This window comes from Triplophysa dalaica, chromosome 19 (genome assembly GCF_015846415.1).
Source record: "Triplophysa dalaica isolate WHDGS20190420 chromosome 19, ASM1584641v1, whole genome shotgun sequence".
Classification (NCBI taxonomy): Eukaryota; Metazoa; Chordata; class Actinopteri; order Cypriniformes; family Nemacheilidae; genus Triplophysa; species Triplophysa dalaica.
This window is the reverse complement of record NC_079560.1, coordinates 9019648-9035362: the sequence shown is the minus strand read 5'-3', so window position 1 is coordinate 9035362 and position 15715 is coordinate 9019648. Positions and strand designations below refer to the sequence as shown.

Sequence of the window (15715 nt, the reverse complement as noted above, 5' to 3'; positions counted from 1 at the left end):
TAAGGCAAAGATGTGATGTAAACACACAAAATTTGCATTAAATGTAAAAAAAGATCATTAAAGATTTATTTGAGTTATTCCACTTGAAAATTGCAGTAGAATAAACTGTAGTTTAACTGACAGTAAACTGAAGTAGGCCTATATTATTGTAATTACCACACTTCTTAATTATTACTCATTATTGTTTATGGTTTCTACAGTATTTTATAGGTAGCCTATAAACTTTTGTGAATTAATGGATTGTTGTAAATACTATATACTTTAATATTTACTATGGGAAGTTTTAAAAACACAGTAGTATCTAGGAATTTAACAAATGTGATATGGTAAATTATACTAAGTTATATATTACTACAATTTGTATTAAGTAGCTTCCAATTTTATTTGAATACATGCTTTACATGCTATTTTGTCACCAAAAGTTTGTAAAGTCCGTTTGTAAAGGATTCTCTTATTTGAACGTTTCTTGACAGCTTTCCAAGCGCGCTCACGTCGATTTTCTAGGGCGCGCACCACTGTGTCCCTGCGCAGCGCGCGTGTGGGTGTGTGTGTCGAATGGAGTTGGTCGCGCTCTGAGTCAGGGTGAAGCATTCTGGAGAATTAAAACCAATAAAGTCATCCTGCGCTGCCATGAGAGTTGAACAGGATATTGAACATGGAGAAACATCCGCAAATTCGGTGAGCAGTGTTGTTTTTTGTTGTAGAAAGTCCAACTTCAAAAAACTATAAAGCGTGTAAAAAATGACGCGCACAGCCGAATTTGAATGTCTTGAGTTGGGAGAAAAGAAAAGGTTAATGAAGAACATCATTTTAAAACGAAAATAACATCAATAATATTTCGCCAAGCAAAACTTGTATCATTTATAGGACAGTCTGTCAAAAGTTTTACGCGTAGGCTATACTGTATGTCTTTGAATACTGTTTTGAAATCTGGTATTTCCTTAAAATGTTATTTAATGTCTTCCACTAAATTAAACTATGAATTTATGAATGTTTTATTTAGCTTGAGTCACTCAAACAGAAGGACACCATGATAAACAAAAGCGGTATCTGTGTCGAGGGCCTAAAATAGAGCTATGAGCGCGCGCCCACCGGCCTCCAGCTCACCATATATGTCTCAAGCTTCTAGTCTGGGGTGTCTGGCTCTCTCCACAGCCATTCTGACATTCCCACCTGCTGTCAAAGTTACTTTTTATAGCACTTCCAGCTCTACATCTTTCATTTGGGCCGCAGACGTTTTAAATGTTTACATGGCCCTTATGCCACATGGTAGAGGCTATTTTTAGGGATACTGTCTCTAAAAAGATGTAAATTCAAGCCAATGAGAATGAATGTGGATTTAATGTGTTGAGCACGTAGACCTTGCATGCTTATCAGGCCAGCTATATCTCCCACTTTCAACCCACGCTCATTTGACACCTAAGTCATAAATGTGGGAAAGTGGGTGATAAATCCAAGTGTAAATTGCATCTCGTTTCATATTCTTGTTTTTACCTCATCTCTTCACACCTGCTCTTTTATTTCTGCAACCAATCTTGTTATTTAGTAGTTAATTACTCAGGTGGGTCTTGTTATCACAAACAGAAGTATTTTTAATATGCTTGCGGTATAATTAAGAAATGAAAAGCAAGATGTTTGCTTGTCGTTTTCAGAACCAAATGCTGATTAACCAGCTCAGAGAGATCACCGGCATTCAAGATCTGCATGTTCTCCAGAGTACCCTGAATGTATGTAAATTCCAGCAAAAGACAGACACGTGTTTGTAAATATGAAAATGATACCATAGGGACGGGGCTAATGAAATCTAGACGTGGTCGTGAAACACAACACTAGGGTCACATAAGGCATTATCAATTTGTAATTCAGTAATGAACAATTGTCTCATATGTGTTTCTGTTTATTCAGGCTAGCCAAGGTGACATCAGCCAAGCTATAGGGGTACTGACCACCCAGACCATGAAGGAAGAGCAAATGCCAGAGGAACCTACTCAAGCCGACAATGAGAGAAATACATCCAATACACAGAACGGTGGGCCGATAAGACGAGACATATGTTCTATTAATATCAAATAACCTTCACGTCATCACATTTTCGAAGATAAAATGATTTATATAATAGTTTGAGGTGGCACGGATAATATTATGATGTCTGTAGTTGTTTGACCCGATAACTGTATGACTGGATTTGACACAGGTCCTGCCAAAGATGATCTGCAGACAGCGATTGAGCTCAGTCTTCAGGAGTCGCAACAAGCAGAGGCAGAAAGGAGAGAGCTTCACAGGTTCACTGATACATCCTAAACTAAAAATTATGTTCATTTAATTTAGATTTCAAAGAGGTTAAGGTTTCTCTTCTCTCCCCCGAAGTCACAGCCATGAAGAAATCCAAATCACTCGAGCTTTGGTAAAAATGTAGGAATGTCACAGCCACCCTCTGCTCTTGACCTAATGTCCCGCTGCTTTTTTTTGTATTAGGGCTCTCGAGGTTAGCGCAGAAGAGAATGCGGCCCAAATGAAAAGAAAGAGGTGTGAGGCGTCTGGAGAGAGCTGCAGCCCTGTGGACTGGATCCGGCAGGAGGACTGGCCTGTGGGCATACGGAATGTGGGAAATACTTGCTGGTTCAGTGCTGTCATTCAGGTGGGTGTACGTCTTAATCATACATATATTTTTTGAGAGCAAAATCAGCATTTTTCTATAAGAAACAAAAAACTAGTGGTTGCTTGATATGTTACCAATACTGACATCTAGAGCGCAGGCTGATTTGTAATGATGTTCTGAATAATTTGGAAACTTCCTTGTAACACTCATTTTTAAAACAGAAGGTCTATATGATTGACTTCTGTAGATTAACTGAAGTGTTAGTTTCCCTTAAAGGGACAGTTAACCCAAAAATGAAAATTCTGCCTTCATTGATACGCTTTCAAGTTCTTCCAAATCTGTATATATTTCTTTGAAGAACAGAAGGAGAGATTTTTGGAAGAACGCTTGTAACCAAATATAGTAGCCATAGTAGTTTCCTACCATAAAAATCAAATTGCTTTATAAATTTCTTTGTTCAGTTCTGGGGCCGTTTTGAAATTAAAAACTGTAATTTTACTGAAAGCTTCTGTTATTTACCATGTTAAATGTAAAAAAGGGACTTTTTGGACTAGCTGCCAAAAAATCTTTTAATACCAAGATTTCTTTTTGATGTTTATTTTCGAAATATAGTGAAAACTGTAAAAGGACTAAAAAAGATAGCAAATTTACAAGAAAAATGGGGAAACAATTATTTATGTATCCTCAATTCCTGTAATTTCACCCAAAAAACTATAATTTTACGGCATATTGCTCCAGCTGACTGAAAATGTTTGTTTTTTTCCTGCTATGATAGTCAATGGTGGCCAAGAACTGTTTGGTTACAAAATCATGTAAACTATTATTAAATAAATTCTATTATTAAGGCTAATACATTGTTATCCCGTACTCTCGATATCACTAGGCCTTTGAAAACGGTCAAACACTTATATTCTCTTATCTTTTAAAGTGTTTTGTAAAAGCTAATTGTTGGGTGTTATGTTAGCTCAACATATTCTATCAGAAATAAAATTCTGAAATAAAAAGCTGCTAAACGTGCTCTCATCTAACTGGTTATCGTGTAATCTGGCCGTATTGCGCAAATTAAATTAAGAGTGTTGCTAATGACCGGAGAATAGAGACGATCAGATGTAGCTACTTTTATTGTTCCTGAATGCAGAAGCATCTCGGCACTCTAATTGTATTATGGCCATTCCAGACTGAATTTAGCGAGGCTTCTCAGATGTCTCTGTTGAAATTTAAACCAACATTGATATCGATAGACGTCTGAGCTAATTAAATAGAGCATTGTTTTGATGATAGACTAAGCAGTGAACTGTAAAACCCGATGTTACAGTTTATTGCTTATAGATAAGCGTAAAGATCGTGTGTTAACGTCCTGCAGTTTAATGTGCCTCTCAACGAATGCATAACTATGTTATTTGAAATTGAACATCCTTGGTACAGACAGACTATAGGTTTGTAGACTGTATGTACCTTTTATTTAGCAATCATTGAAGTTAGAACTACGTTAAACATGCAAACCCTATACGTTTTTCATGGACCAAAATCAAAGTTTACTGTGTTTAATGCAAGGACACAAATGATCAATTACAAAGTTTTACTTCTTGCTTCAGTCTCTTTACCACCTGCCCGTATTCCGTCGCCTGGTGCTCAACTATTGCCTGTCTGAGCGCGTGCTGGAGAAATGCAAGAGTCACTCAGTGAGTAATCTGAGAAATCCATTATTCATATTTTCAAAAATGTTCCAACATTAAAGCACAACTACATCAATTATTTTTGTTCCAGGAGAAAAGGAACATTGCCTTCATGCAGGAGTTGCGCTGCCTGTTTGCTCTGATGGTGGGCTCAAACAGAAGGTTTGTAGACCCCTCTGCGGCCGTGGAGCTTCTCAGGGATGCATTTCGAACCAGTGAGGCACAACAGGTACTGTACATTATTTAATACATATAATTCACAGTTGTGATAGACAGAAATTGCACTAAAGGGTACCTGGAATGTTCTTTTTCACAGCAGTTTATTAAATGCTGTTCTAGCAGTTTATAAAAATGCTTCTGCAGTGTGCTTAAAAAAGGTGTTTATTTTAAGTATGTTTAATTTAGGATGTCAGTGAATTCTCACACAAGCTGCTTGACTGGCTGGAGGATGCATTCCAACTGGCTGCTAACGGAACGTAAGTTCATGTGAAGGATTTTAAATAAATAAATCATAAATATTGAAAGGTGCGTCATTTGTTGCAATTTTTCATTCGCAAGAGATGAATCTAGTTATAACTGTACCGTAATAATATCAACCAATTTTAGCAGAAAAATCACAATGACATAGTAACTGACAATGTGGACCTTGTAAAAAAAATCATAAAACATGGTTTTATGTGATGCATTTCTTAGACAAGCATGAGTCTTGTGTACTTTCTAGAAAATAGTATATTAGTTTGAAGAAACAACATCACTGCTGGTCATTTCAGTAACCCAGAGGACAAACAGAACAACCCAATGGTCCAGCTGTTCTATGGAACATTTGTGGCTGAGAGGCTTCTTGACGGTACGGGAATGATATTTGTTCTTATTGTTCTGTGTTTGTCAGACCCGTTGCTAACAGCTGTGTCATTGTGTATAGGAAAGATTGTTTCCAATATTGAGCAATTTGGACAATACCCTCTCCAAGTGAATGGATTTAATAATTTAGACGAATGTTTGGAGGGGGCTATGGTTGAAGGAGAGATCGAGTCCCTTCATTCAGATCAAAAGGTTCCCACTAGTCAGGAGGTGAGGGTTTTTTGTCATAACGTACTTGATTTGACATTATTCTGACATGTACACGTTGAGTCAATAAATTTGAGTATGTGTTTTTTGTGTTGTTTACAGAGGTGGTTCTCCAAGCTGCCACCGGTGTTGACCTTTGAGCTGTCCAGATTTGAGTTCAATCAGTCTTTAGGGAGACCAGAGAAAATACACAAAAAACTGGAGTTTCCCCAAGTGATCTACATGGACAGGTTAGATAAGTGTCTTCTTGGTCAACACATTGCAATATACTGAATCTTCATTGTGATTTAAAAAATCAGATCCTACCCAATTGTATAAGGAATAAAAGTTTGTTTGCATAATATACAGTATGTCTGTTTACAATGCATGGTCATTTTGTACTGCTAAAGACATACACATACATGTATAAATCTAGCAAATATTTGCATATTTACAGTATATATAATTTAAATGATATATAAACATTGATATTTTTCGTATAATTTCAAATATATTCATGTATGTGTATGTTTTTATAAATACAAAATGAATATGCACCGTACCCAGAAATATATATTATTTAAACACAAACTTTATTCTGGATCGTTTGAAAGCCCTAATACCCTTAATAGAAATAGTTCTTACGTCATATACATATCCAGTTAAATGTTTAACTATTCATATTGTTTACATTAGAGCATGGTGGACATTGTAAAGCCAAGTGGAATGTGATATACACCCATTCCATCTACCCATAGCTTTCAATGTGGTATCTGATTGTTTTCTAAGGTGGCCGTGAAGTGCAAATCGAAAAACTATAACAAATCTGAAACACTAGCTGTAAAAAGACATTTTAACAGCTTAAACTTACATTCACTTTTCATCACATACAGATACCTCCACAAAAATGTTTACCAGACCCATGGCAGAAGAGGAGAGGTGAAGAGACTGAAGGACCAATTAACAATTCTACAGCAGAGACTTGAGGGGTACGTTTAAAAGGGGCATGTTTGCAACAATATCACCAAACAAACGCCATGTGATTTTAAATCATCATTCACTCGTTCCTTCTGTTTTATAGATATAAACACTATGGTTCAGGGCCGACCAAATACCCCCTCGCCGACATGTTGCAGTACGTCCTTGAATTTGCCACCATGAAACCCGCGAACATGTCTCCAGCCTCTCCGGTACCCCTAAACCCTCCTGTTCCCATAGAACCCAGCTCAGGTGACACCAGGCAAGGCCCAATGCCAAACATAGTCTCCTGTGTGATGATCACATCAGCAGTATGAGAGAATGTTATAAAACTGTTGTTTACTCATCTGTGTTTGTTTCGCTCTCTGACTATGTTTAATGTTTTTCTGCAGTCAAACAGAACCAGATGATACAAGGCCATCAGATGGTTTACAGACAGCCACGCAGAGAACTCCAATTCACAAGCCTTTCACTCAGTGCAGACCATCTTTGGATATACCCCTGCAGCCTGCCCCGCACAGTGTGACAGAGGAGGAACTGCACTTTGTCATAGGCTGCTTACAGCGCTGGAGAGCAGAGGTCGAGAACACCATAAACGGTACATCCTACGTGTTGGTTGCTTCTCCCAAGAGGATTTCTCACATTCACATCTTGAAACTAGCAATGTTGCCTTCAGTGAATTTTATTGGAGAAACCATCCTCCTGACTTTCTTTCTTCTGTAGAACTACATAAATAAAGATACATTTATTCATTTGGCAGACACTTTAATCCAAAGCGACTTACAAGTAGGAGAGCAATTTTTGTTAACTAGCTAAATAGTAGCGTTAGTATACAAGGACATGCTACTTAGGAGGATTAAAGCTGGAGTAGAATGAACAACAAGATTTTTTTGAGAGTTATTGGTTAGTCAAATAAATGTGGAACAGGTATGTTTTTAGCTGTTCGGATGGAGGCTGGTAGTTCATTCCACCAAAGGGGAACTGAACGAGTAAAGGGGGAACCAAATGAGTATATATTCAACTTTCGAATTACAGAAGGATTAATAAATGATGTCAGAATCTTTTTGGGTGACCTATCCCTTGCTTATCCATTGCTTATGATAAATGAATACAGCACATAGGACCCTTATCTTAGGAGCAATATCTGAAAAACATGAGAAGTTCAGAAAAAATTAGCTTTCCTGTCTAGAAAAAGAAGCAATGAGAAATGAATATGATCTCCTCTGTTACTTTTCTTTTAAATGGGTCTCTCTCAGGCAAAATATCCCTATGTACGTTTTCGCATGCTGGAATCAATGAGAACACATATCGTGCATTTTAATTTCTGAAGGCCATAGTCATTCACAAGCAGTTGTCCTAATGCGTTCGTGACTGTATCAGGATCCTGGCCTCAGGTGTATGGTATTGATCTGTGTTCTTTCAATGTGTGCAGAGCTGAAAGCCAGCATTGACAAGGTCAGTCAGGCCCTGGAGGGCATGTACTCAGATAACAGTCTGTGTCAGGTAAAGTCTATATCCTGAACAGTCGTTGGCGCTTTTATATTGACTAAACCCTTTCAAGAAATTTGCATGATACTCTTATGCCCCCTACGTTCTCTTTTGATGTGTTCAGGTACCCTACAGGCTACACGCTGTTCTCGTTCATGAGGGACAGGCTTCCGCTGGCCATTACTGGGCTTACATCTATGATCACAGTAACAAACGCTGGCTGAAGTACAATGATGTAATGGTAACAGAGTCCACCTGGGAAGAACTGGTCCGAGATTCATACGGAGGCATGACCAACGCCAGTGCCTACTGCCTAATGTACATCAATGACGATTTGCCATATCTCATCGCAGGTACTTTCCACGTGTAATGCTCAGATTTAATTATTTATGTGTTCAATTTTTATGTTAATATACAGTGTGTTTCAGCTGCAACAACATGAACATGAATGTTAAGTGGCCCAAATTGAACTTCCTGTAGACACCCACAAAGAATCAACAACTGTTGATTAGTTTTAATTTAATAAAATTAATATGTTATAAAATATTGATATTAATTAATATAAATAAAAATGAAATATAAAATAAATTGTTTTATAAACTGAACGTTCAATTTGGGCTAGGTTTGTGCATCTGATGAAACCGACTCTGAAAAATAATTCAGTGTCTTTTCAATCTTTTCAAATCGTTTAACTAGTTTTTCAGTGGGACATATTAAAAAATGATTAAAAACAGTTAATTTCACTAGAATGTACATGTATTATTTCTGTTTATTAAATGAAAAAAAATTAAATTAAATTAACTAATTATATATGTAATATACACTAAATAGGTTTGATGAAATATTTGAGTTACTCTGATTTACTTATATTTTTACTAACATTAACTCAATTTAAAAAGTGTATTTAATTGATTTAGTTTAGTGTAAATTCTTTCATGTCAAATCATAGTTACATTTTATAGAGTGTTTATGTTTAAATATATTTTACAATTAAATCAAAACAGGCTTTAACAACCGTTGAGTTTTATCCAAACAAATCATCTTTTATAAACGTTTTTCTCTGCCAATAAATTACAGAGGACACAGACAATGAGACTGGACAGGTCGTAAAGGGAATGGACTCCCTCCCTTCCATCCTGAGACGCTACGTACGGGAAGACAACCGCTGGTTCCAGCAAGAGCTGAGAGAATGGGAAGAGCAGTTCTGCCAAGCCCAACGTGACGAATCATGTCATCAGGCACTCACTTCAACCAACACAGAGGAACCAGTTCCAGAACAGCCACAGCATCAAGATCTAGAGCCACACCAAGAACCAGCCCATGAAAACACAAATGAAGTGACTGAAGAGCAAACTCCATATCCAGCACCGCCAGAACCTGCCCAGCAATGTGAAGGTCAGGGCCTTGTCTACAAAATACGAGATGTTTTTAATGTATCTGTTGCAGCTATAATTTAAATGTTCCTTCATTTCCCAGAGCCTGTGGCCAGTCAAGCAGATCTCAACTCGATATCATCAGAGGCCACTGAGAATGTAAGAGAGTCAGCTGAGGAACATATCACCAGCAACCAGGCACACAGCCATCAAAATGAAGAGAAGTCAGAGGAGAGTCAGGTGAGAAAGCATTATTTGAGAAGTGCAAAAAATAGGTCACATATACAGCAATGTAGGAATCATGTACAGTACATGTGGGTCATGATCTACTTGCTTGACATAAAACACTGGAATTTTAGTACTGTTGTTACATTAAATGAAAATAATTCACAAGTATCTGTTGGGTGTGCGAATCATGATATAAGTGCAATAAAATTTAAGCAACAGTACACACAAAATGTTGACATCATTAACTTATTGTCATATCTTTCCATAGAACGTAAGTGAACAGGAAATGCGAGTGGTGTTTTTTTTAAAAGTTAGTTCCTAACCATCGTGTTCAATTCTCTTTAATTCAAACATCTGGAATTGTAATAAAGAAAAGCTTATTTTGGCTAGTATAGATATCTTCATATGGTATGGGAGTAGTGTGGAAATATATTTATATGAGTAGATTTACGATGTTGTTTGTTTGACATGGTTTGCACTTGCTTAATGTTTAGTCGCTCATGTTGCCCCGGTATTTTGTAAGGTGAAACGTTTTGGAAGCACATGTTGGGATAAGGTTCATCTGAGCCGAGAGCCATCCAACATTCCTCACTCTTTCAGTCAGGGTTGTTGGGGACAGCATATCAGCTGTGAAGAGCGATTAGCTTTAAATAGAGCGTGAGCTGTGTTTTCTCCATTGACCATCGGGAACAACTGGATTCTTACCTTCTCGCAGTTCATAAATGATTGCGAGGAAAATGTTCATGAGGCATCAATCAACAGGCGATTGTTTAGGCCGTGTTTATTGTGTCTTGTCTTCAGAGAGGGTATTCTTGGATACGGCTTGACTCAGTATATCATGTTTTAATCACACTCGATTGTGAGATGATGACAGAAATTATTATTCAGGTGCTGGATCTTTTATTTGCTATCTGTTAAAAATAAACTGTATTCCATTGGGTATATATTTAACGTGATGACCCTTTTTGTCTTGTCAAAACTGGTAGAAAAAGGACCTCTAGTGGTCATGATCCATGTGAAACAACACTATATAAAAGTGCTTTGTAAAACAGATTTGGGACCACAAAATACTGTAAGAAAGAAAATTCTTCTTCAATTCTAATTTGAGTTGTTTTGAAGAGAACAAAAAATGTATAAAGCAATTTTCCTACCAAGAATTGTTTGGTTGCAAGGACTCTTTTAGGATCATAACCTAACTAAAGATGTTGTTTATTGTGTGACATAGTCATGTTGAGTCACAATAGTTTTCCAGGTGGAAATATGATGGTCAGTTAACAGTTATAATGATTTCATTTATTTATATTTTCCTCTATATTCAGGTTTATTCTTTAGGTAAAAAACTCCTTCCCCTGGTTCCCCATGATTTCCAGCTCTATTTTCAGATGTTTGAATTGTATGTCGTTGACTATATTCACAAAGCTTTGACACCGTTATATTTTCAGCAGTCTGAGGCAGAGTCAGCCTCTAAGGACGGAGTGGAGACTGAGGTTGAGGTGGAGGCAGAGGAGAAGGTCAACAGTGATGAGGCAGAACCAGAGGCAGATACAGACACTCAGCCAGAGTCAGAGGCCACGTCCGCAGAGGAGAACCCAGCCGCAGCCAGACGCAGACAGCCTGAGAATGAAGTTTCTGAGGTGGAGATACCCAATGTAGGCAAGATCCTGGTGCGCTCTGATGCAGATGGTTATAATGAGGAGGTAAAGGGTCATCACGTTATGCAGTAAAGGAATGGTTTCAAGTGTTTTTTATAACCAATAAGCAAGTTATGCTTGCAAATAATGATCAAATCATGTCTTTCTGCTTTTCATCTTTAATTAAACAGATGATGTTGACTCCAGCTATGCAGGGCGTCATACTTGCTATTGCCAAAGCAAGAGAAGCCTTTGACAAGGATGGACCTGAAGCAGGACTTATCAAAGTATTCATCAGCAGAACACTTCTCATCCTTACTACACATTGATCTGAATTTCATTGCACTAGATAATTAAAGTTGTTGATTGGGACTTGATTTAGCAGGTTTTTACTGTTTTTTTGGGGGTGGGTATTGAATAAAATGGTGCCTCTTAGTGAAACACGCTTTCATTATCAGGCGTTCCATGAGGAGTATTCCAGATTGCATGAACTGTCCCAGGAGGAGACAACACCCCAGCAGGACCCTCGACTCCAGCACGTGCTGGTCTACCTCTTCCAGAATCAGGCACCCGGCCGTGTGATCGAGAGAACCTTATTGGAGCAGTTTATAGATCGTAACCTGAGTTTTGATGACAGGTGCTGATTTCCTTCTTAAGCTTATTAAAATATGTTTTTGGAAAACCTGAAAGCAAATATTTTTGCAGTTTTAGATTTACACATTATGCCTTTTAGACTGAATAAGTGTACTAATCTAAGCCACTGGTACCAACTGGTATTTTCCTTTTAGGGCCATCAGTATAATGAGAGAGGCCAGAACTAAACTCCGGCTCATTAAACCAGAAGACATGGACATGGATGAATACTTGGTAAAATCACTTACTGTTGCACTCCTTTATTTGAATTGATGTATTTTCATTATTTCAACGAGTGTTTCCCTCCCACTCGTTCCAGCAATGGCATGAAGACTACAGCATGTTCAAGACAGTGTTTGCCTACCTGTTGACAGGTCTTGAACAGTATCAGAACGGAAAGTACGTTTGAGTCAAGAAAAGCATGCATAACTGGTGCATTGTTGTTAAAAGACTAAAAAAAGATTTTTCATTGCAGAATAAGAGAGGCACTGAATTACCTTGCACATGCCCACCAGGACAACTCAGTCCTTCTTAGGAAAGGGGAGAAGAGAGGAGTGGACCAGTCGCTTATTGCACTTTACAGGAGAAAATGTCTAAAGGTACGAATGGCCGTTTAGTGCCTAAAATCTGCATGATAGAGCAGTTTGTAAATTATAAAAATAAATCTATAAAAAATTATATTTTGATAACAAAAAGGAAAGCGTACTTGTTTTACTATTAATTTAAACCTTTTAGAATGATTAGATTAACACTAACACAGTAATAGTTATGACCAAGACTACTTAACCAAATCATCGGTATAGTATTTAAACAGGATCTATAGCCAATTTTGCAAGACGTGAACAACACTGGTCCACAAGCACTTTCTGTTTTTATATCACACACATTAAAATAAATGACTACTAACATAACATTTATAAAGAAATCAAAATATTAAAAAAACACATTAAATATTAAAAAAACAAAAATATCAAATGTGTCTCTTTTTTTACAAATCTTGTCTCAAGTATTTTATTCACATTTAGCTAAAAAGGTCTTTAAAAGAGAAATGTGCATTCAGTGTCCAAACATTCGACTGTTTATCTTACGTGCACGTGTCGCCCCCTGCAGGAGCTGAATGAAAATGCAGCTACACTGTTTAAAAAACAGGATGAGAATGACGAGGGAGTGGTCATCATGAACGAGTGTGTCATCCCTTGCATGCATCTCATGGTCAGAGACACTATCAGTCAAGAGGACCTGGATGTCATAGAGCTGATCAGGAATTGCTGGTGTTCCTATTTGGGGCAGGACATGGATGGTACTTTTTGCAATCATATTTTGTACAATGATCCCAGGGCTCAACCCTGGGACCATTGATAAGTAGATGTTTATACTTTTTGTTTGTTTTTACCCAGATTCTCTGCAGGAAAAGCTCAGTGAATTTTTACCCAGGGTCCTGGACTGTTCTGCGGAGAGGGTGGTGCTGAAGGAGCCCCCCAAAGTGAGAAACTCCCCACACGATCTATGCAGCCGTCTGTCTGCAGTCATGGAGTCCATACACAGCACATCAGTTGTCATTGTGAAATAAAGCTGGAAGTGACATCCAAAGCTGTCACAGGGATGTCAAACCTAGATCTCTGGATTTCAGTTTGGTTGCACAATGACTTTGTTTGTCTACGTTCACTGTGTTCTGAATTCCTTGAAGGGATATATGATTGCGCTCACTCTTTGTAGACATTTGATCTCCGGAAAGATCACATAGATTACATTTTATAAAGCAAGACTGCAGGTTTGTTAAGAGCGTTAACAGCGGAGTAATAATTTCTACGTCAACCGTAAAAATATCGAATGAAACTAGTGTTTTATAGAGATTTGCTGAAGCCACTTTATTTCAGTCTACACTTAGCTGAAAATCATGTCTGTATTCTGTCTTTGTACTTTGTCTGATTTCCACTCCTTTGTTCTACCCCTCTGTTATCTTTCAATAAAATTCGATTTCTCACTCGTCCTATCCTTATGAGTTCTTACTCTCTTGGTTTTGTTCATTCCCTCATCTGCACTTTCTCTTGTTCCTCTGAGTTCCTTCTCTCTACACTCTGCAGCTCAATTTATAATACGGATTATTATGTTGCTATGTCAGTTAAGCTGGTTGACATGAACACTGTCACTTAACCCATGTCTCAAGAGCTGAGTATAACTCTCCAATTATAGTCTTTGCTTTCAAATAATAGTTGTTTTTTACTTTCCTCCATTAGACCTGTTTTAAGGTGGAAGGCTTTCAGTATGCCTTGTTACTCAGAGCAACCAGATACAAATTCCAGGTACAGTTTGTTTATGCATTTCTCTGAAATTGTATAAGGTGATATTGTATGGTTTGTTGTGAAGGTCTGTCTTGCTACAGGCAAGCAGAGCAATATTATGTCACAAATAATGGGAAGTACAGGGTCAAAGTTGGACCTACTGGTCGGCGCCTAGCTTAGTGGATAGCAAGCCGACATATGGTGCGCTCACAGCGACCCAGGCTAGATAGCCGTCTCCGCGGTCCTTTGCCAGTCCCACTCCCCTGCCTCCACCCAAGGTTTCCTGTCAGGTCTCCACTGTACTCTATAATTAAAAGCATAAAAAAGCCCCCCCAAATTATTTTTAAAAGTCCGATAGAACAGATTTCTGTGTTATACCTTAACATTTGGCTCAAGGATGTCATGTGATGAAATCTTGGCCCTGTTCTTGTCAGAAAAGCCAAAATATTATTGGTTATGGATCAAGGCCATTGACTACAAACTGCATTGAGAGTATCGAAGGAAAATAAATTGTGCAATCCATCATTGGTTCAGTTATTGACGCTCTTCATTGTTGGATGCATTTTTGTTAATGTGTCAAAGGCATAGAAATGCACAGGTCATATGTTAGTGAGGAGAAAAACTGTCTGTGCTTTGCTTTGCAGGAGCCATATATGGCTGGTGCCAGGATAAGAGCAAAATTTATTAAATCAGGACAAACTAAAAATGGGGAGTTTATTCTACTGGAACAGAACAACCCAAATCGCAACATAGACAAGACAATAACTCATAATGAACTAAAACAGCCCCTTATGGAAAAAAGAGCAGAGTTTTTGAGGATGGATCAATTTCAGGTTATCGTCTGCCTTGAAGTCACAGTAGGAACCTCAGGTTTCTTAGATCTTTCTTTAACGTTCATCATTGGACACAGCAATGAAAGAGTCCTTGACAGTATTTGTGCAAGCTTTGGAAATATTTAGAGAGTTGCAATCCTTTCTACTGACATCCCTTCTTTCTTTTTCTAGGTATGACAGAGCATCACACTGAAGATGGTTTGTTTGTTGAGTCACCACTTTGAGAGTAAACCTCTCATATTCTAGTATATATTTGATTATATCTTTTCATGTGACAACACTGAAGAAATGACAATTTTCCTACAATGTAAAGTGGTGAGTGTACAGTTTGTATAACAGTGTAAATTTGCCGTTCTCTCAAAATAACTCAACACGCAGCCATTAATGTCTAAACCGCTGGCAACAAAAGTTAGCAACCCTTAAGTGAAAATGTCCAAATTGACAAAGTTATTTTGAGGGGACAGCAAATTTACACTGTTATACAAGCTGTTATTTTGCATCAAAGTGTCATTTCTTCAGTGTTGTCACATGAAAAGATATAATAAAATATTTACAAAAATGTGAGGGGTGTACTCACTTCTGTGAGATACTGTACATCTCTTTAGAAAAGGCATTTTCGTATGAACGATAGTTGCATTTGACAAAATGTTTGAAGTGGAAATGTCCCCTCAGAGTGCTAAAGAAAATTGGGAGGGAAAAAATGTAAGATTATCATCTAGATGTCCCAAAAAACAATCATTCACTTCTTTAATGCCATTGTTAAATAAAGTCTGTAATTCTTAACTCTTAATTGTTTTCTAAAATTCTTCTTCTCAGACGGTTTCATCAAAGTCACGCGCTGGCCCGACTTCCAGTCTATTGTTGGTTATAATCTAACAATTTATTCTATACTTACTTGTAAATTAATATTACTTTATATTAATATTTTATTGTATATATCTATTGTA

The 15715-nt window shown here is 37.6% G+C and overlaps 1 protein-coding gene across 4 annotated transcripts; it reads left to right on the top strand.

Moving 5' to 3' along the window:
* Positions 1 to 533: 533 nt before the first annotated feature.
* usp28 (ubiquitin specific peptidase 28) lies at positions 534 to 15618 on the top strand. Of its 4 annotated transcripts, XM_056730746.1 has the most exons (29): positions 534 to 678; positions 1653 to 1727; positions 1906 to 2029; positions 2195 to 2282; positions 2476 to 2638; positions 4195 to 4281; positions 4367 to 4504; positions 4681 to 4751; positions 5046 to 5122; positions 5198 to 5346; positions 5446 to 5573; positions 6216 to 6311; positions 6404 to 6562; positions 6693 to 6898; positions 7733 to 7803; positions 7913 to 8141; positions 8866 to 9183; positions 9265 to 9401; positions 10832 to 11086; positions 11212 to 11307; positions 11479 to 11657; positions 11809 to 11887; positions 11973 to 12052; positions 12129 to 12252; positions 12764 to 12953; positions 13051 to 13136; positions 13891 to 13956; positions 14580 to 14805; positions 14940 to 15616. In XM_056730746.1, the coding sequence occupies exons 1-29, from the start codon at positions 631 to 633 to the stop codon at positions 14990 to 14992; spliced, it is 3798 nt and encodes a 1265-aa protein (XP_056586724.1). In that variant the 5' UTR covers positions 534 to 630; the 3' UTR covers positions 14993 to 15616. The 4 variants fall into 4 exon arrangements, with proteins under 4 accessions (XP_056586724.1, XP_056586723.1, XP_056586722.1 ...); XM_056730745.1 differs by having other exon boundaries at positions 10835 to 11086; positions 14580 to 15618; XM_056730744.1 differs by having other exon boundaries at positions 14580 to 15617.
* The last annotated feature ends 97 nt before the right edge of the window (positions 15619 to 15715 follow it).

What these genes read in the sequence shown, in the direction of transcription:
- usp28 (XM_056730744.1), top strand. Translation starts at nt 631, where the DNA reads ATGAGAGTTGAACAGGATATTGAACATGGAGAAACATCCGCAAATTCG. An exon ending in CCCAGCTCAGGTGACACCAG is followed by an intron (nt 6,563 to 6,692) that starts GCAAGGCCCAAT and finishes GTTTTTCTGCAG; the next exon opens with TCAAACAGAACCAGATGATA. An exon ending in GAACAGTATCAGAACGGAAA is followed by an intron (nt 12,053 to 12,128) that starts GTACGTTTGAGT and finishes TTTTCATTGCAG; the next exon opens with AATAAGAGAGGCACTGAATT.